Here is a 20,180-nt window from a genome sequence, read left to right as displayed (position 1 = left end):
AAAAAAATACCAGTAGTGTGTTTATTTTTATTTATCAGTATTTTAACTCAATCTTCAATTTATAATAAATATAAAATAATTATTTCGTTGCTAATATAATATGATAAAAATAGTCTTTAAAAATAAAAGTTATTAAATAATTACGACAGTCCCAACCGTTAACCTTAAAAATTTTCCAACAAAACAAATTCGATAATTTAACGTCACACTTTTCTTGGACAAAATCGTACAAAAATAGGACGGTCAGCTCGGAGTACAAAATCCACATAGAACTTGAGATCCGCAGTTTTAGTAACTGCCTCTAAACGGTATTTTCTTATCAAACTCGACATTAATGTTTTCATCTGCAACATAGCGAACTTTTGACCTGAAACAAATGAACAAATTTGTCAAAACGTTAAAGATGTACCTGTGATCTAAGTCGGTCGGTCAAATATAAGTGACGACTGGCCGCACTGAAATGTTATGTTGTTTTTAGGAACAAAAATGAGTAGCTCAAAAGCACATACTGCAGAAACGAACACGCATATTGATCGCTATTAAAGAAATAGTAGATGCTTACATGCGCTTAGACGCAATGTGCTTGGAGGACTTACAGCAGGCTAGCCGTGACAGCTATATCTTCTATAGATTCAATAAATCTGAATAAACATCTAAGTTTCTAGCGTGGAAAATAATTAGTAGGTATTAAGTATAAATTTTCGTGTCGTCTTATCCTCGGAACGGATATGATTGAAACCGACATACCGTACATAAATCAAATATTAGATATAATTCTCACCGATACAGTTTCTAGAGCCAGCGCTAAAAGGTAGGTAGGCGAAGAGATGACGATTGATGGAGTTTTCTGGAAGAAACCTCTCAGGTATGAAGCGTTCAGGATCCGGATACAGGTCCGGTCGGCGATGTAAATCATATATGTGAATCTGGCACATTGTCCCCGTCGGTATAACGTAACCCCCTGAGGAAAATAATTTTCTACATTGTAAAAAAAATAAAGAACATCGTATCGTCTAAAAATATTACTAATGTAGGTATTGGTTGGTAATATCCGTTTAATCCGTTTATTTTTTGGAAGAGCTAGCTTTGGTTACTGCTTGTTCTTTGATTTAAATACTGTAGCATCCCGGGTATAGGGCATACCATACCTCATTATATATACGCTAAAAAGCTAGCTATTGCCTACAGCCGCGTATCCTAGGTTTGAAATAAGCTGAAGGTGAAGAAAAATTGGTGGGATTTTTTGTAAAGAGGGAATAAGTCGCACTTCAGTGCCTCGGAAAGTATCCTGACCGATATCTTACTCAGACTCTGGTCTGATATGACCGGTCTCAAGTCTGAGTCCCTCAGAAGGGAAAATAGAAAGATCCTCACTCAGTCTATTGCCTCACACTTACTGTTAGATTGCCTGCCGTAATCAAAACTAGGTCAAAAGGACTTTAATGCGTGTGTTATAAATTTATATATCATGTGAGTTTCCACACGTAACTTTTCTTAACCAAGTCACGCCATCACGGACGACACATATTTCACGGGTGGTTGATTCTGCCGTGAGGTGCGTGTACCAATTCAACAAAAAATTTACAGACCACCTACCTAGTACTATCTCTTCAGTGATAGTTCTAACAATATAAGGCACAGCAGGGTAGAGCCGTAATGTTTCCTTGATACAACAATCCAAATATTTCATCTCTTTTAAATCGCCGATTGTCGCCGGACGACAGGAATCACCGAAAATACTTTTCATTTCTTCATAAAGTTTATTCTGAAAAAGTCGTACAATGTGCCTGACGTCACCGCATTAAATGTTAAAAGACCAAACACAAAAAATAATCAAATAGGTACATTTATTAACTTAACCATAGGACAGGACAAATTTACAATACCCTATAATATTATCGGAGATATTGTTACATAAATACTAGCGATATTGACCCGCTTACGGTAAAAAGTTGCCGTTTCGAACTATTCATTCACAAAGTTATGAACCTAAAGTAATCCCGGCTGAAGTCAAAGGAGATTGCGCGGGGAGCGGGCGAGCGGGTGCGTCCAACACTCGCGCTGCCGCCCGGTTTGCCATCTTTACTTTATTGAACTAATTTTGCAAACGGTGATACTTTGTTTTAATTTCCATGTGAATTATTTTGTTCGAAAATTTCACTTTTTTTATTATTCGTCTATTTGGTTTTTCGATAATCTTATTAACGTTACATTAATAAGTATTAATCGTCGGTTCATTTAATGTGATGACGTCGGCTCCATTCTGTATAGATATAATTATACTTACTATACTTTATATACAATTATAATACTTAAATATTATAATACATTATTTTGGATGGGGTCTTTTTTCTATAATTAAATATCATGCCTGTGTATTTTTTTTAGTTATTTTTTTTTTCATTGCACATTCTTTAAATTCTATATGTAAATTTTTAAAGAATTAATTAATCGTTAAACCTATACGTAGTCTATGTTTTAATTAAAAAATTAAGAATTTCTTAATACGATAAGTTTTGTTTAATTTTAAATGTTGTTTAAAGGAAACGGACTTCACTTACCTGTATTTCTAGATTATTCGCTATTAACATAATCAAATATGCCATTGTCACAGATGTTGTATCGAATCCCTGAAATAATATTTCGTAAATAAATACCAGTAAACAACTTGACGCTTAATTGACTAAAGTCTAAATATACAAGAATTTCGAATGGGATAATTTACAAATTCAAGAGGTATAATACCTGAATTTTATTAGCAACGCATACATTTACAGTCTAAATGTATAACTGTCTTTGTACTCAAAATATTACACGAGCTTATATTTGTTGAATGAAGAAGAAAAGGAAATAGTATAATTGATAAAGAAACTAAAAAAACATGCAAAATAATAGCATATGCCGATACTAGGAGAACGGTACGTAGGTAACCTGTAATACTCAGTCTGAGTATTCTGACTGAGTATCCTGATCAGAAGTATGGTCAGGATGGCCCGGATAAGGCTAATTAAATTATTAAGTTTGTATCGTCATCGATTCATTAGTACGTGTCAATTTTTAAGTACATTAGGATATATTGAAGATTCCTTTATATAGATTAGATAGGCCAAGCTAATAAAGCTTGTTAAAAAGACGAACTATTGTTGATTGATTTGACACAGTAAAATAACTTCATTATTATAATATTGATAATAGTAATAATTAATAATTATTAAATTTCAAGAAATGCATCAAACGACGTATCGATAAGTTGGCTACAAAATTTGCATGAGTGATACCCATTATACAGAGTGAGTTCTTAGAGTGTAGCAATCTATACTAACACTATAGATGCAAAAGTAACTGCCAATCATTAGTAACTGTCGATCATTAATTATTATATATAAATTAAACGTACTCTGAACATAAAAGTGTCCACTTCCTCTCTGATGCCGTCAACGTCAATTTTACCTTCCCTTTCGTTTTCAATTAACAAGTCTAACATTGCTAGGCGACCCTTTTTATTCAATATCTTCTCAGTTTCATTTTGTTTGTAATTATCACTATTTATGTACGATTTGCGTTCTTTGATAATAGATTTTGTGATCTGGTGCAATTCTTTTATTGCCGCTCTTTCTTCCCATCCGTGTTTTGAAATTTGAAACGTAATGTCTAAATAAAGCAAGAAATTTAACATTCTTGGAAACAATGCCGCAGCGATTCTGTGTATCGCTTCTAAATATTTTGTTGTTAGTGAATCTATGTCTTCTTTCATTGAAGTTCCCATAACTGTTTCTAAAATAAATATAATGCGTTATATAAAAAATAACATTATAAAAATAACATAACAAATTAATGTACATCGCAAGACAGAGCACAGATTTTCAGTTAGAAAGGTCACCGTGACCAAAATGGGTGGATATCATGATCATATTAAATCTTTTAGATTACAGAGGGTTTGATCAAACATCATTCAACCCACATTAGATCATACACCACCTTATCTAGGCTTAATACTTCAAATAAAAACTGTATACAACATTTTCGTTTCCTCCAATTGAGGACGTTAAACCTACAGGTGCGAAGTTAGACGGGCTTAGAGTTATCTTTGTCAATCCGGTGTGACAAGCAACCACAACATCTTACTTGCGTAATATAATAAATAATTCTTTACAAATGATTTTTTTATATGTATTTAAAATAATACAACAAGAAGATTTCCTTATTTCTGATATGGAAAAAATATTAATTAGTACGATTAATATTTTTTCCAAAGAAATGTTTAAGTAAAAAATAAGTAGCACTGAGCACGCGAGTCGTAATCATATAAAAATAAATTACAACGACTAAATATAGAAGCTGTTGAATATATATTTATATTATATTTCAGGGTTAAGAAAGTAAAATGGCACTTAACAACAGCATTAGAGCTCCTTTTAGTAATGTATTCACCGAAGAGCGTAAGATTAGATCGACGAAGCTACAGGTTCTATCAAGTCTTTATCAATTGTTATACGGTGGCCGATCATTTTCGATAATAATAATAATAAATAATAAAATATTAAATTACAACAAATACTTTGCTTAGTGACAGGACTGTGAGTAATCATGTTTGGGTACCAATATGATCCATGATAGGTAATGGTCTCATTCATCATATTGTTACTACAGGCATAAGAGAATATAAATAATTGTTCCCGATGTTTTTGGCGCATTGACGATTTTAGGAATGGTAAAATATCTTACAGCACCAGTGTCTTCGGACGGAAGTGACCACTACAGGACACAGGTGGTCCATATCATGCATCCATATATGTAATCATAATGTTTAGAAAACAAATATCAACTTACTACATATAATTCGAAGAGTGGTTTTATTAATAAGTCGATTAACGTCAGCCTGTTCCAGTACAGCTTCCTTATCAATAGCTGCCATAAATACTTCAGCCTCGTCTGCGAATGTTCGGGCATATTTCCTAAGGACGTCGAAATGAAAGGCGTGAGTCAGCAATTTCCTCCGATATTGCCATTTACTACCTGGAAATATTTTAATTTTGTGTGAGAAATCTGTTCTGCCTAAAATAAAATAATAATATCACAGCCCGGATCGCACGCCTATTAAATAATTAAATTAATTACTTAAGCAATGCATTTTATCACCACTGGTGTTATTTTTTTCCCCAACGGGCATCGATTTACATTTCCCACTAAATTGGTTTGAAACAAATTAAACATTCAATAACAAACTATGTTACGAATATTCCATATGAGTAAAAAAGTAGTAAAATTGACCATGTCTAAATCCCATTGTCTTTGATGAGATAATTAAGAAAAGAAAGAAAGAAAAAACATTTATTGACATACACACATATAAAGAAAAAAAAATAGGATATAAAAACAACATAAACAAAGAAAGATATAATTATAAAGAAAAAAAAAATATAATGAATATAAAACTTGTGTGCAGTCAAAAGGAGACAGCTCAGGCTATGAGGGATTTTTATCCCTCTGCTGATTTTCAGCTGCAATTAGTTCATATAATATTGGAAAGTACGCCAGGAGGGTATGACGCTATACTCTGTAGTGGTAATCAGTACGTACATATTGTAAATAGTGACTGAACAAGCCTGGGAAATAAATAGTGATAATTCGACGCTTTATTACAAAATCCAACAAGAAACTCGATCAGTAGTTATCACTTTTGCAACGTCGATATTTAAATACTACCTATACTATTTCGAAAAGCAGCTTCTAGCAGCTCGAAAATTTACAATGCTGTTTTTTACAATTGCTAGTGTCCTGTGATGGAACGTGAGACCAAATCCAGGTTTTTTTTTCTGAAAAGTATTCTTTTAATGAATAATAAGATTTATTTGTTAATTTAGACTTATAAACTTTTTAAATTTAGTAAATTGTAAATTGATTATATTTCCCTTTATCTTATTATATATGCGTATACCATTGCCCAAAAACGTTCTATGTACCGTATGCAAACGGATAGTAGGGGCTACAAGTTTATTCATATTTCTTGTGTTAATAGTATGTATATCAGCATTTATAGAATATGACCATTTCCAATAGAAAATTCAATAAAATACGACAACATAATCACTTGATTGAGACTTAAAACAGGTTGCAAATTGTAAAATATGTAATTTGATATAAATATACCGCTAATTTCGCAAGAACGTGTACTGTTTACCGTGCTATTAATATTAATTAGACAGACATGACATCTAGTTAATAGTTCGTCCATTGGCCGTTTTTGGGCATGCACCTGCAGATCAAACGACACATTTAATATGAGCTGGTACCGCAAACTCGAGTCCACTAATTGTCCATTATGATCCTGTTTTACACACATATTTTTTATTTACAAATTTGCATTGCAGCCTCTAGGTTCGTATGTACAGGTTTAACATAATTATTCTTCCGTATTCGATATGAATAAAATACTTAATCAATAATGTGTATATTTTTAACTGTGCATCTACTTACCATTGCTAATAAGTAATCCGTCGCCGAGCCATCGCCGCAAAAATGTGTACGGCTTATATTTTTTGGTACATTTCGTAACTACAGTCTGTAATGTGTTTTTTTTTTTCGACATATTAATAATAACCACAAACTCAAACGGAAATTGTATGATGGAATTTTGGAGTTACTTAATCAATTATTTAATTTAAATATAGGTAATGGCATATTTATCTAATAATTAATTATTTATATGAAGTATAGAAAATGATGCTTAGGATGACGAGCCAGTGACATGACCGAGCTATGCTACTTCGAAGAATACCTCGGAAGTAACAATGTACCAATTATTTATTTTATTATTGTTGCCTTTAGGTATATTTACATTAATTATATTAGTTTTTGATATCTCGGTAAGGTTTGAATTTTGACTCCCAAAATTGATAAATAATAATTTGAGTATTAATGACTAGTAAAAGTACAGTATAGTACAGTAAAACAAATTAAATTCAAATAAACAGAACAATCAACAAGAGGAAATCAGTACACTCCATAGATAATAAGAAATATATGACTCCGTGTCGAGTACTGACAGTAAAAATTTCAAAACGTCTGACAAAAATAAGCAACAGTCTATTAGGTTTAAATATATTTTTGGTTAAGATATTCTGCAATGCGTACATAATACATAAATATATTTACACTATAACCTGACTAATTTATTCCTAGCTCATACGTCATCCTAAGTATCTCTTCGCTCACGAAGGCACGCCGCTTTACTTTAAATTATCTTTAGTATAATGTGTATTTTTTTTGTCGCATGACTCACGCATACTCACACATACATATTATAAGAACGAACTTAACTATTGCACGCCGACAATTTAGCGTGGACGTTCGCGCCTTCATAAGAGAATGGGTCTATATATAAATTATAAATCTGGTGACTTTATTGTATGCTTGAATGACCTAATATCAGAAAAGTAAGATATATTTTTTAATGAGGAAGGTTTTAGGATATAATGCCAAAGAGCACAGAATAAATCTTAGTCAAATTCATTAGACAATTCGAATATTCGTTTAATTTTCGATTATCGAGAAAAGTTAATGATCGTTATTTTTTATGGAATTCGTAAGCAAAAATTTTTTGAGTTAAAAAAAAATATCTCTGTTAACAGTAATTTTGAATTAAACTACGATTTAAATAAAATTAATATATACACAGAACACATTTACCTCAATATCGTTAGGATTATAAATATGAATAGCTGTTATATCCAAAGTACCCGACGCAATCACATCACCGTAGGTCTTGTTAAGAGTTCTCAAATATTCAAACAATTTATCTGTAACAAAAAAATAATACATAATGTAAAAAGAAATGCAATTCGACTTAACGAAATAGCATAAATATATCGAGTTTTATTATATCATATATAGATATATCAACCTTTGATTATTTACCTATGTATATATAGAGCGACGCACTACAAAAGAACTAAAACGAATCAACCTTATTATTTACGTTTGTGCGGATGAAAGTTATTCGTTTTCATAAGTTTAATTTATGTGTATTTTTTAGATAAATCATCACATGTTACTCATCTACTAGAGGCAAAAAAACAACTGTCGTTAAATGAAGAAGTACAAAAGAAATGGGACCCTAAAAATTTGAATTCGAAAACAATTGACAAATTCATCTGAGAAATGATTGCACTACAAAATATACCGTTCAACTTTGTAGAAGGTCTTGCTTTTCGCAGATTGATAAAATAATTAACACCAACATATAATTTAAGGGACGATATATTGTTACACATAATGTGTGTGAGGAAAGTATTATCAAAGTTGCTGACGAGTCAAAGAAGGATTAGAAAAAATTGATTACATGTTGTTTACATACGACATTTGTTCGATTTCAAGAAAACCTTAATAGTTCATCAATTTTATTGAAATGCAAAACATTCTACGACCGTCACAGTAGAGACATAATTATCAAAAAAATTAAAGCGATGCTTTCCGAGTGTAATGTTAAAAAAGAGCTAGTACTCGTACAATGCCAGACAAAGAACATCCATATGAAAAGAGCTGTGCGGATTAGCAGCATTGACATTCAATGTTTAATTAACTTTATAATCTTGTATATCTTTGTCATTGACATAGATTGTATACAAGATGCTCAAACTCAAACTCCTTTATTCAATATAGAAGCATTACACTTACCTATCGATAGTTAAATTAAGCATTACCACCGGTTCGGAAAAAGAAAACACCCTGACCTGAGAAGAACCGGCGAAAGAAACAAAGCGGGTCTTTTTTTTTGTCAATCTAATTAAGTACATATATTGAATAGGAATAGCCAGTAGGCGATCGTTTTATTCGTAAAGTGTGCTATCAATCATTAACACACTAATTGTATAGTACCCTTTCGCACAAAAGCGTTCCTTAACAATTTTTAAATTTGGCAAAAGAAGCATTTTGAACGCTTTCTGGGATCCTGTTGTAAAACCGTATACATTGCCCCACAAAAGAGTTACTGACTCTATAGAAGAGAATATAACATCGACTCGTTTTATTCATTCTACTATCACTCAGAAGCTGCAATCGATTCAAGACAGACTAAATCCACTCCAACTTACATTAGCAGCCCGTAAATGTCCCACTGCTGGGATAAAGGCCTCCTCTTTCCTTGAGGAGAAGGTTTGGAGCATATTCCACCACGCTGCTCCAATACGGGTTGGCGGAATACACATGTGGCTGAATTTCGTTGAAATTAGACACATACAGGTTTCCTCACGATGTTTTCCTTCACCGCCGAGCACGAGATGAATTATAAACACAAATTAAGCACATGAAAATTCAGTAGTGCCTGCCTGGGTTTGAACTCGAAATCATCGGTTAAGATGCACGCGTTCTAACCACTGGGCCATCTCGGCCAGTGGTTAGAACGCGGCCACTCCAACTTAAATTGTTCTAAAATGACATAACACGATAGAACAAAATGTTTCATATATTTGGGCTTTACAAACTTGTAAAATATTGTATTATATCACTTCGAAATAATGTTGTTTAACAATCACAATACGTTTCAGTATTTCTCAAGTAGCGTGAAACTCGACTAGCGAATAAACTCTTTTAAGCTTTGGTCAATTTAATACACGTTTTCGCTAAATTGAGCAAATTAGTTATCATTACAATATCATTGTAAATAATCAGTGCTTGACTAACAACATCTACAATCATTTCACTTAATATTCGATCAAATTAAGAGATGGATCTAGTACATCGTTGACATCGCTCGATTGGACGTCACCCAGGAATATCACCCAGAACAAATCTTAAAACCCCTGCGCCTTGAGTTTGCGGACAAAATGGCCACAGACCCGCGACACACAAAAAATACCTTAATAAAATATTTCGAGTGTTCCCTCAGTATTATGGTAATATTTTTATATTGTATATGAAAATTAAAAAATCTTATTCCAATTCAATTTCTACAAACTTCAACGTACAGTCACAGAGAGCAAAGTTTATAGTAAGTACAATGGCATAAAATTAAAGGCGAATATAATTGCTAGCATGTTATGTATCGTTTACATGTCCAAGGCTTAAAGTAATTTCAAATAAACAATACATCTCGAATAGATATCATGGTTCTTAATGGAGTTGAATCGGTGTATTATACAATCAGTATTATTCTTTGATTACTCGTACGAACGGTAAAATTAAATTATGGAGCAGCAATTTACTTTACGGATATTTATTTTATAATTGGTGCAAGTGTGTAGATTTAAAATAGCAAATGTAATAGTCTAATCCAATCGAAGGATATTCTCATTTCATAATAGCTTAGCTATATTGTGCACTTCTAACAGTTCCAGACGGATATGTCTGTATTTATATCACCACACTATTCCACTAAACTATTTATATCCAGATTAATTTTACTCCCAAAGTTCGATAACAGTGTCGTCGACGTTCAAAACGCCATTTTTGGAAATCCTTATTTAATATTAGATACGCCTTTTTAAATGCTTGATTCACATTGATATAGACGAGCCAATGAGTTGCAATGGATGTGCAAGGGGACGTCCATTGAAAGTTACAGATTGACTGACTTTTGACTGATTCGAACTTAGAAAGGAATACTGCTTAAAGACAGTAGCGCAGACTGTAGATATATTGCTGATTTTTATCTTTATTTAACTTAGAATAAATGGGATAATTTTATACTAATAATAATAATACTTAGTTTATATTTAATAAATATATGTATTTTATTTTCATATGTTGTTGAATAGGCTATTAATTTACTAAAACGTCATATGACTTGTTGTAATTATTTTTATCACTTATTAAAAAACACGGTGCGTGTAAAGTAACATAATAATTTGAAACGCTTTCCGTACATAATAAGTTCCGTTGAACTTCATAATTACGAGCACTTATGTTATGACAATGTTAACTTGTTAAAATTCTCTACTCGCTTATTAAACATTGATTTGATCTCTATATAATAAGATCAATTAAAAATAAATAATAATTAGTGTTTATTATTTGCAAGACATAATATATTTTGATAGTTAATAATTTCAGTTAACAAAAATATTAAAACAACTTACAAACCTACTTATAATTAAAAATCCAGTTGCAATTTGGATCGATAGCCTGGAGAGTAAAAATTCATTTAAATTAACACCGACGAAAAATTCGTAGTCTATGAATATTTTTGATATATAGGTAATTTGTCGTTACTGAAACCCAATTAGATCCCTGACACTGAAATCGGTTTGGATACGTAATATGATGCTTTGATTATCATATTTAGTGTCGTTTTAAAATTAAACCAATTTATTACAAACTTGGGTATATCTTATAATATAACAAAAAGGATATGTTTTAAGAATATAAAAATATATAGTTACCTCGAGGCAATTTAAAATTGTACACATTTCCAATAAGTGGCCATCGGGGAGGTCCAGGTATTTTAGCGAACAGTCGACCTCTTCGAGTAAATCGACAGTACAAATATAAAACTACAACAATTGTAAATAATACTATAAAAATCACTCTCATGACACTACTTGGTATTAGACAACCCACAAAGTTGATCATTTCTGATCTGCAGTCTGAATCTTACTGTGGAATAATAGTCATCGTTATTGATATATACCAACTGCGACGAGAAGTTAATTCTTCTAGATCCATGAATACTAAAACTGAAGGTAAATTACACCAATAAATTTATCAAAGAGTACTTAAGCTAGTAAAAATTTGCAATTAGTGAATATTTAAATATAATATGGAAATTCATATGAATATATCGTGATGACAATGATGTATGTTTGTGTATATATAAATAAATGTTTGCCCGTGCTTGTTAATGTTATTAAGTTATTGTGTGTATGCGACGGCTTCGAACGCGCTTAAATTCGGAGATGCCATTTACTTTTAAGTCAAAATAAAAACGATTTATGAATTAACACCGTTTTACTTGGTGATGGGGTTTTGTGCAAGTCCGTCTGAATAGGTACCACCTTCATCACATATTGTACCGCCCAACATCAATACTTAGTATTGTTGTGTTCTATTTTGAAGGGTGAGTGAGCCAGTGTAACGAAAGGCACTAGGGATTTAAGATCTTAGTTTCCAATTTCGGTATTTAAATAAGTGGAATATAATCAAAGACTAAAATAAATATTATGCCTGCAACAAAAACTTTGACGAGAAAATTTGTATTCGGACTTACGTCGCATTAGAAAAATATAATTAGTTTATCTCTCATCTTATACGGCGGTTATTATACGGTTATTTAAACAGAAAATTACGTTTGTGTAATATTTCGTTGTAAAATAAACAAACGACAACAAGAATTAAATTACAAAATTAACATTCTTGTACGAAGTACGAGAATGTAATATTTCTCGTATTCGCGTTAAGTTTGAGGGTTAAATAAATTATAATATCCGCTGGTGACATATTTAATTTATAATAATTGCGAATTAGGTATTCGTCACCATGAAATGCAGATATAACGTGTGATGGAAAATTAGTAGGTAGACCCAATCTCTGTTATTGGTCGTACAATTTTTAGTGTTAGCAAATATCCAAGCTACTAATATAAACTAGCTGTTCGTCCCGACTTTTTCCGGGTCAAATAAGAATTTTATTTAGTTTCCGATTGCAATGCCACTTACCTCTTTCAAGGGTTGACGTTATTTGCGACTGGACTAAAGTTTGTAAAGTCCATTACCTTAAACAATTATGTTTAGTACAATCTTTAGTTGATATTTCAATTGCTAATCTATTTTTTGTAAAGTATTTTTCAAAATATTGTGCTTTTAGGATACTATTTTTTAATTTTTTTATATAACTTTATATTTCTCTACAAATTAGACTAATTCATAAAAAGCATCTTGAAAAAATTGACTTAGGAAAACCTTATAGTTTTCCTTTACAATTTCAAGCGAAATGATAAATTCAAACTTTGTTACAATATTTTGCCAATAAAGGCGTAGACTCTGATGCGACTCTGACTCTGATGTGCGTGTGTGTGTAAAGTGGCACGGAGAGGGTTTTTTATTTCAAAATAAAAAGAGGAATAATTTTAAAATGTTTTATTTAAGTCATTCGTCTTCGAATCGTATGTGCGTGTGCGTGGGCTGCGGCGAGGCGGGCGCGAGCGCGGCGGGCTCGCCGAGCGCGGCGGCGCGCGCCCACACCCGCGCGCGCCCGCGCACCCGCTTGCCCGCGCGCGCGCCGTCCGCCTGGCGCCACTGCTCCTGCTCCTCCGCGCCGCACAGCACGCGCGCGCACCCGCTCGAACTCGCGCTGTACTGTGGACGAGATTCACAATGCACATTTTAAAAAATCTGGTAACATTTACATACGCTACTGTTTTTAATGTTTAAGTACCTACTTTAGTAGTTTTTGTACCACGTGCCATAACTTGTCTAAGCAGTTAGAGATTGTGATGTATATATCGCAGTCATCTGGTTGAATCTGCTATTTCTTTGTATTACTAGCGCGTTTATTGAATGATGACATTTAATTGTATGACTAAAGGACAACTCGTCAAGTTGTTTAATGTAACGTTCAACGTATTGACTGAACGTCATTTAGCGTAGTCGTTGAATGGGATATAGCTGACTTTGTAATGTTTGGTTAGGTTAGGTTATGTTAAAAAATAAACATGAACAATAGAAAAAAAATGGACTAAATTACAATCACCTGACTGTTTTACGTCCGCTCTATTCAAAGGGCTATGTTACAATCCGCTTGCTTGTTGGACGTTGAGTGACGCTTGTTCAATCAACGTTCGGCCATAGTCATTCAATTAAATATCATCATTCAATGAACGCGCTAGTCATACAATCAAATAGCAGATTCAACCAGATGACTGCGACATATACATTTGTTTCATAACAAGAATTACTTTGTAATGTTAAGTGTTGAAATTTGTTTGGTATTGTCATATATTCGCGGCATCTCTCTTATGGTAGGGCGGGCGAGAGTATCCCGGACGTACCCTTTGTGTTTTTGTGTTTAATGATTGTTTATTTTTATATTCTACCTTCGTATAGTAGTATAGATATTCTACAGCCAAACAGCAGTACTCAGTATTGTTGTGTTCCGGTTTGAAGGGTGAGTGAGCGAGTGTAACTACAGCCTCAAGGGACATAAAATCCGTGCCAAACAACTAAGTTCACAATGGCTTATATTTTTTCATTCATTCTACAAACTAAAAACCCCCATAAGTTATAAATAACTGTGTTGTATTTCAATCATATATAAGCAATCTTTCACTGTGAGTTTAAAACGCATTGTTGTTAATTCAAAGATTAATCAAGTCTACGTTATTATCACACTTTTATACCTATAATGATGTGTCGCTAAGCGATCGATTGAACCATAATGGATACATTAATTTACGTTTTTAAAAGAGTACACTTCACGATATAAGAATATGTTATTTTGTATAAAGAATAATATAATCATCAATCACAGGTTTTTGGAAATCTATTCGATTGTAGGGCTTTTTTTAATGGCTGGCCTAGATAGGTACCCACGTATCATGTATTCCACCCAACAGTAATACTCAATATTGTTGTGTTACGGTTTGAAGGATGAGTGACACTGAGTAGGTACACTGAGTACCTACGGATACGGGACATAACATCTTGCCTCCCAAGGTTGGTTGCATTGAGGTAAGATCGATACTTCATAAAGCACCAATGTCTATGGGCAGTGGTGATCACATACAAGTCAACCCAAAAAATTTGTCATAAACACATATGATCTAATCTATTCTTGGCAGTTCGCTCTTCATGCCGCTCTTATGACACGTTTTTGTAGAAGCGTTGTTTGAAGTAAGGACAGCTAGTTTTTTTATCAATAAAAACACTTCTGTAAATCAACTTAACGATGGCTTATAGTAAATTAAAACACTATAAATCATAAGCGTTGTATAATTATAGTAATTACAAAACATTTAAAAGATTTATTATAATTGTTTACTGTAAATGTCAAATAATGTCTTAATATTATATACGAGTTAGTCTGTATATCAAGATCGTATTGCCTCCCGGAATAAAACCTATTACAAGCGAATGAATTTGTTTTTTTTTTGTTACGTTTCCACGTCTAACTTTTATTTTATTTTATAGGTAGACGGTCGTCACCACCGCCCATAAACAACGCTGTAAGAAATATTAACCATTCCTTACATCACACCAATGCGCCACCAATCTTGGGAAGTAAGATGTTATGTCCCTTGTGCCTGTAGTTACACTGGGTCATTCACCCTTCAAACCGGAACACACCGATACTGAGTACTGCTGTTTGTCTGTAAGATCTATACTACTATACTACGGTAGAATATAATACTAAACAATCGTTGAATTTTGCATACAAATTGTCAGAGGATATATAAAGACATAGGGTACCTAACGCCCGGGATGCCTTTTCACTTATCGGAAATGCCATTAGTCGAAACTAATTTTTTATAAATATTTAAAAAATTAAATCTAGAATTTTCGTTTCTTTGCTAATTTCTTATTTAAATTTGTCTAGCGATCTCGTATGATTCTGTTGAAGCTATTAACATGTTTACATTACTCGTGACCGGTTAGTTTAGTAGCGTATCTGAAGTGAAAACTAAAAATCACGGCTCAGAGGCTAGAAGGGACGAGAACCAGTTTCTTGATTACCCTAATCGAGACTCTGCTGAATAATATTCATAAGAATGTTATGGTACAAACCGTATTTTAAAGTCGAAGGACTAGCTTTACATTTTATTTTAAGTACATAAATTAATCACTTACTTCATCAGCAGCTTTCGAGGAATCGAAGCGAATAAAAACTTCTGTTTGTCCTTCTTTAACGTCAACGTGTAACACGTGAATGTTACTTTTTATCTAAAAAAAAAATTTATGTAAATAAAAAACAATAAATAAATATTTGTTTTGATAAGGCAAATTTCACAATCACTATTTATTAAAACTTAAACATCAAAAATCTTTTTTTTTGGGTTAGTATAGTTTTAGGGTTGCCATGAGTAAAAAAAAAAAGATCCTCATTAAAGTCATGCCACTCAAAAATGCGTTAATATGCGACTGAGACATAGAAACGGCAATTTGGATTTAATGTTTGTTTTTTATTTATTAATATAAATTAAAGTTGTATAATCATCACTATTGAGGCCTTGAGTCTTGTATATTTACTGTTTATACTGATATTTACTACCGGTACAGACCCCGCTCTAACATAGCCTTCTAGCGCCTATATCTAATTAAAAATTTAGACATAGAAAATTTTTTTTTTTAAACCATTTTACTATTGTGGAATACTCCTAACACGAAACGCTTTCTCTCAGCAGACATTACTAATATTAAACTTAAAATAAAGAAAATTTTATGCATACTGTTCTCTTCGTGAGCCTCACATCCAAGCAAGGCTCTGGAAGCACTTCTTTCACAAAGACTCCGGGGATCTTCTGCAACGGTTCCACTTGTTTGGCAGCTATATCTCGTGTACTAACTGAAAAGAAAAAAATAAAAACTTTATTTTCATATAATGCACTTAACAGGTATGCTTAACATACATACAATTGCAGCAGACTTGCAGGGACGAAAAACTAACAGATCATCGTACAGCATGTGTAAATAGTGATGCAAGGATAATATTAAATATAATACAAACAGTATTATATATAACGAACAAAATGAGAACACATAAAATAAGAATGGGGATTAATGAAAAAAAAAGAGATTTAACATGTAAAAGAAAGTAACATGTAAAATTTTTTTTTTTTTTATATATTTCAGACTACATGCAGCAAATCATTCTTTATTTTATTAGACTCTGTTCACATGTTGGAAAAATTAAAACATTGTTTACGCGGTTATACCTTGATTAAATAAACATCACATGATTACTTAAATAATATAAAATAAAGAATTCAAAGTCTTAATTATAGTTTATAATTATAGAATTGATAGTAGAGTTAATTTACTATATGTATATATATATATATATATTTATTCCGTATTTACGTAGTGTGAATTTTTGAACAATTAATAACTAATACTTGGTATTATTACATTACATTGACCTAATCTCCTAAAACGATAAAGCATTTTGACTTCATTAGATTTGTTAACACTCTTCTCCCTAATAATTTTCATTTTAGATACTTTGACAAAGTGCCATCTAATTCGAATAACGTGCGGATTACGTGTTATCTAAAACTAGGCAGTAAAATAGTTATTAAAACAACTGAGAAAACATTATTACCAGGTTCAACTTCTACAGGTGGTGCTGCGGGTGCTGGTATCCCTGAATAAGCATGCCTTTTATTTCGCAGATTCATTTTAATATCCCTCATATATTTTCTCTGAAGGTTTAAATATTTATTCCTTAGAGATTTCCATTCAGATTTTGATAAAACTTGTAAGCCCCAAAGGGCGCCCTTTGGAGCTTCTCCTTTTGAAAGACCTTTCGATTTGCCCTTCTCTTTGGAAGACCTTTTCTTTAGTTTTTTCTTTCTCGGTGTATCATCGGTATCTTTAATTTCATCGTGACTTGTCATTTCTTCTTTTGATTCTATATCAATATCTATAGCTTTATCTTCCTAAAAGAAAATAAAGAAAAATTTAATTTATAATAAAACAATTAATTTAAGGAAATTTCTGTCCTTAGCCCAGTAACTATTACTATGACTAAAAAAAAACGAAACATTTCATTTTGCTTACATATAGTAGAACTGTCTATTTGAAAATTCAAAATTTCAAATTATTTATTATGTAAAACTATGTTTTATCATACACTTATAAAAGTCAAGTAATGATAAATAAAAGTTCATATTATTACCTCAGTTGGTGTTGTTATACTTTTGTTTTCTTCCTGAAAAAATGAAATACACTTATATATTTACATAACAAATACATGCATTTTGAATTTAGAATGTATCCTCGAAATTTTATAATATACTTTATAATTTATATAAGTAATTACGAATATTACGAATATTACTTACGGTTGGTGTATCAATCATTTTTTCACTATCCGATTCCATATCCTGTTTCAATTCTAAATTCTTCAATGGTTTCTTCTCTTTGACCTTCTTAGTCTTTTTCTTTGGTGGTTCATATTCATCTTTTACATCTGGATTATTCTCAGGAGTTTCCTCTATGGTATCAATATTGAACATTTTTATAGATGACAATTCCTCTGGAGGCATGCAGGATGGCAGCTTGCAGCCCATTTTTGTGAAAGCATTGATGCATTTCTGTGCATCTTGTGGTGTACAGAATTCTATAAAGGCAAAACCCTAAAGAGTTTATATAAATTAATTACCATTACTGAGTAAAGCACAATTGCCGATTCCAATTAGACAAATTAAGATAAAAAACAACTTTAACATGGCATAAGATCATATTATTTTTTGTATGTGGTAGAATGTGGATGAGAAGGGCTGAAGATCGGACTATGCCTGGTACGATTGGTACACCTCTTTAACCTACGATATATCGTTACTCAATAAACGTATAGCATATAATGTTATATCTATCCCTGCTACTGAAATAGTCTTCGCTAGTATTCAGTATGATTTTAGATCTGCCTATTTATATAATAAAATACACACAAATGCGCACGCGCACGCATGCATACACATACATTTTAATCCCACATTTGCTTCCTTTTTGGTAATTACTTCTCTTATTATTACTTTTTTATATTGTTTCTTTATTATTGTTGTACCTTAAATATCTTGTATACTTGTACCTAATTCGTGATATGGAAGAGTGGAGTTTCCTGGCACAGGCTTTTCATATGCTTAAAAGGAGACTCCAACAACTTTATATTTAAGTACAAACTTGTTAAATAAAACATACTTTTTACTTTTTTTTTACTTTACCTCTGTCTAAGTTAGAGAGCGATAAACTAATACAGGCTGATCATGATGATTATTTAATAATGATATTTTTATTAAGAACTGTTTACTTATATGTAAAGCTAGTGTGTTTATGTTTATTCTACCTGCTATTGTGATATAGTATAATGCAAAGATTAAATAAAAATAATAACATTAATCAAATTTGAACCTTAGCTAAAAATATAAAGACAACTTTGCATTGGTAAAAAATCATTAAAAAAGGAATAAATTAATATGCCACATGAGTAAAAATTTTCCTCATATATAAATAATTATGCATACCTTAATATTTTGTGAATTCTTAAACTTTGGTAGTGATATATAGGCAACTTCACCGTAATCAGAGAAGACTCGTTCTAACCATTCTCTACTAGCTGAAACAGGTATTGACTCTACATATATAGTTCGTAGGTCTGCATCATAAGGCATCATTTGAGTTTTTCTTCGTACCTTTAAAGATTAACATGGTAATTTTATATATACAATTATTATTTAATTTTTATGAAATTCTGCCACATTTATTGATGCAGCATGGTGGAATAAGCTCCAAACTTATTTCTCAAGAAGAGAGGAGCCAGCATTGGAACACTTACAGGTTGTTTATTTTTAATTAAAATTTATACAAAGTTTGGTATTTTTGAATGTAAAAATAAGAGCCTCAATAATCCACCTTGAAATTAGGCACTATAATCTCACTTATATAAACTATTGTTCTTTTAAAGCTAGACAATACATGTATGCTTCACATAGTCATGATGTTAAACAAGGGCTACACAGGCAACAATGACTTTTAAAGTAAGCAGTTAGTTTGAATATGCAGTCTACTATTATTATTCAATTTGTACAGTACTCACTTTTAATTTATCTTCAGATAGTTCTAAAAATGTCGAATGTTTCATAGCTTTAACAATATCTCCAATATCTTGGGTTAGAGTACGAATCTTGTTAAATTTGAGAAATTCGTTCAGTGGTACAAAAGGATCGCTCTTAACCAAGTCTCCGAGAAATCTATCCTTGCTGAGGTTCGCATCGCTGAAGTAAAACTCCATTTGTTTCATTATATTTTCATATAATTGCTTTTTACGATGCCGAATTCGTTTTCTTGGATTATGTTCATGTTTGGTTTCTTGATCCACAGGATCAGTATTTTCTGACTCAGACATTTTTCAATCGTAAAATTACAATAACAAATACAATGTGACTGAAAAAATACTGCAAATAAATACGGTTATGTAAAAAACTAAAAGCAATAAAAAGTTCGGAATATTAATTCCGCCAATTCAATTCTTAA

General features: G+C 32.0%; 2 protein-coding genes across 3 annotated transcripts; both read right to left on the bottom strand.

The window, feature by feature from the left end:
• Positions 1-94: 94 nt before the first annotated feature.
• Positions 95-11,557, bottom strand: LOC125066275 (cytochrome P450 4C1-like). The gene is made up of 9 exons (XM_047674295.1): positions 11,379-11,557; positions 7,690-7,799; positions 6,478-6,562; positions 4,831-5,016; positions 3,398-3,774; positions 2,562-2,630; positions 1,597-1,765; positions 782-961; positions 95-367 (listed from the first exon to the last, which is right to left on the bottom strand). The coding sequence occupies exons 1-9, from the start codon at positions 11,527-11,529 to the stop codon at positions 204-206; spliced, it is 1,491 nt and encodes a 496-aa protein (XP_047530251.1). The 5' UTR covers positions 11,530-11,557; the 3' UTR covers positions 95-203.
• Positions 11,558-13,079: 1,522 nt separating this feature from the next.
• On the bottom strand, positions 13,080-20,180 carry LOC125066284 (la-related protein 7). Of its 2 annotated transcripts, XM_047674306.1 has the most exons (8): positions 19,744-20,180; positions 19,172-19,339; positions 17,990-18,283; positions 17,824-17,856; positions 17,248-17,584; positions 16,376-16,491; positions 15,777-15,869; positions 13,080-13,289 (listed from the first exon to the last, which is right to left on the bottom strand). In XM_047674306.1, exons 1-8 carry the CDS (start codon positions 20,050-20,052, stop codon positions 13,080-13,082), a joined length of 1,560 nt encoding a protein of 519 aa, XP_047530262.1. In that variant the 5' UTR covers positions 20,053-20,180. The 2 variants fall into 2 exon arrangements, with proteins under 2 accessions (XP_047530262.1, XP_047530263.1); XM_047674307.1 differs by lacking the exon at positions 13,080-13,289 and having other exon boundaries at positions 15,819-15,867.

Source organism: Vanessa atalanta, chromosome 9, assembly GCF_905147765.1.
Source record: "Vanessa atalanta chromosome 9, ilVanAtal1.2, whole genome shotgun sequence".
In the NCBI taxonomy this organism is placed as follows: domain Eukaryota; kingdom Metazoa; phylum Arthropoda; class Insecta; order Lepidoptera; family Nymphalidae; genus Vanessa; species Vanessa atalanta.
This window is presented reverse-complemented; position numbering and strand designations above follow the sequence as displayed.

What these genes read in the sequence shown, in the direction of transcription:
- LOC125066284 (XM_047674306.1), bottom strand. Translation starts at nt 20,052, where the DNA reads ATGTCTGAGTCAGAAAATACTGATCCTGTGGATCAAGAAACCAAACAT. An exon ending in AGAATTCACAAAATATTAAG is followed by an intron (nt 18,284 to 19,171) that starts GTATGCATAATT and finishes TAAACTCTTTAG; the next exon opens with GGTTTTGCCTTTATAGAATT. An exon ending in ACCTGTAGAAGTTGAACCTG is followed by an intron (nt 16,492 to 17,247) that starts GTAATAATGTTT and finishes TTTTCTTTTCAG; the next exon opens with TTAGTACACGAGATATAGCT.
- LOC125066275 (XM_047674295.1), bottom strand. Translation starts at nt 11,529, where the DNA reads ATGAGAGTGATTTTTATAGTATTATTTACAATTGTTGTAGTTTTATAT. An exon ending in CGAATAATCTAGAAATACAG is followed by an intron (nt 1,766 to 2,561) that starts GTAAGTGAAGTC and finishes CGACTTTTTCAG; the next exon opens with AATAAACTTTATGAAGAAAT. An exon ending in TGGCTCTAGAAACTGTATCG is followed by an intron (nt 368 to 781) that starts GTGAGAATTATA and finishes CATTTGTTTCAG; the next exon opens with GTCAAAAGTTCGCTATGTTG.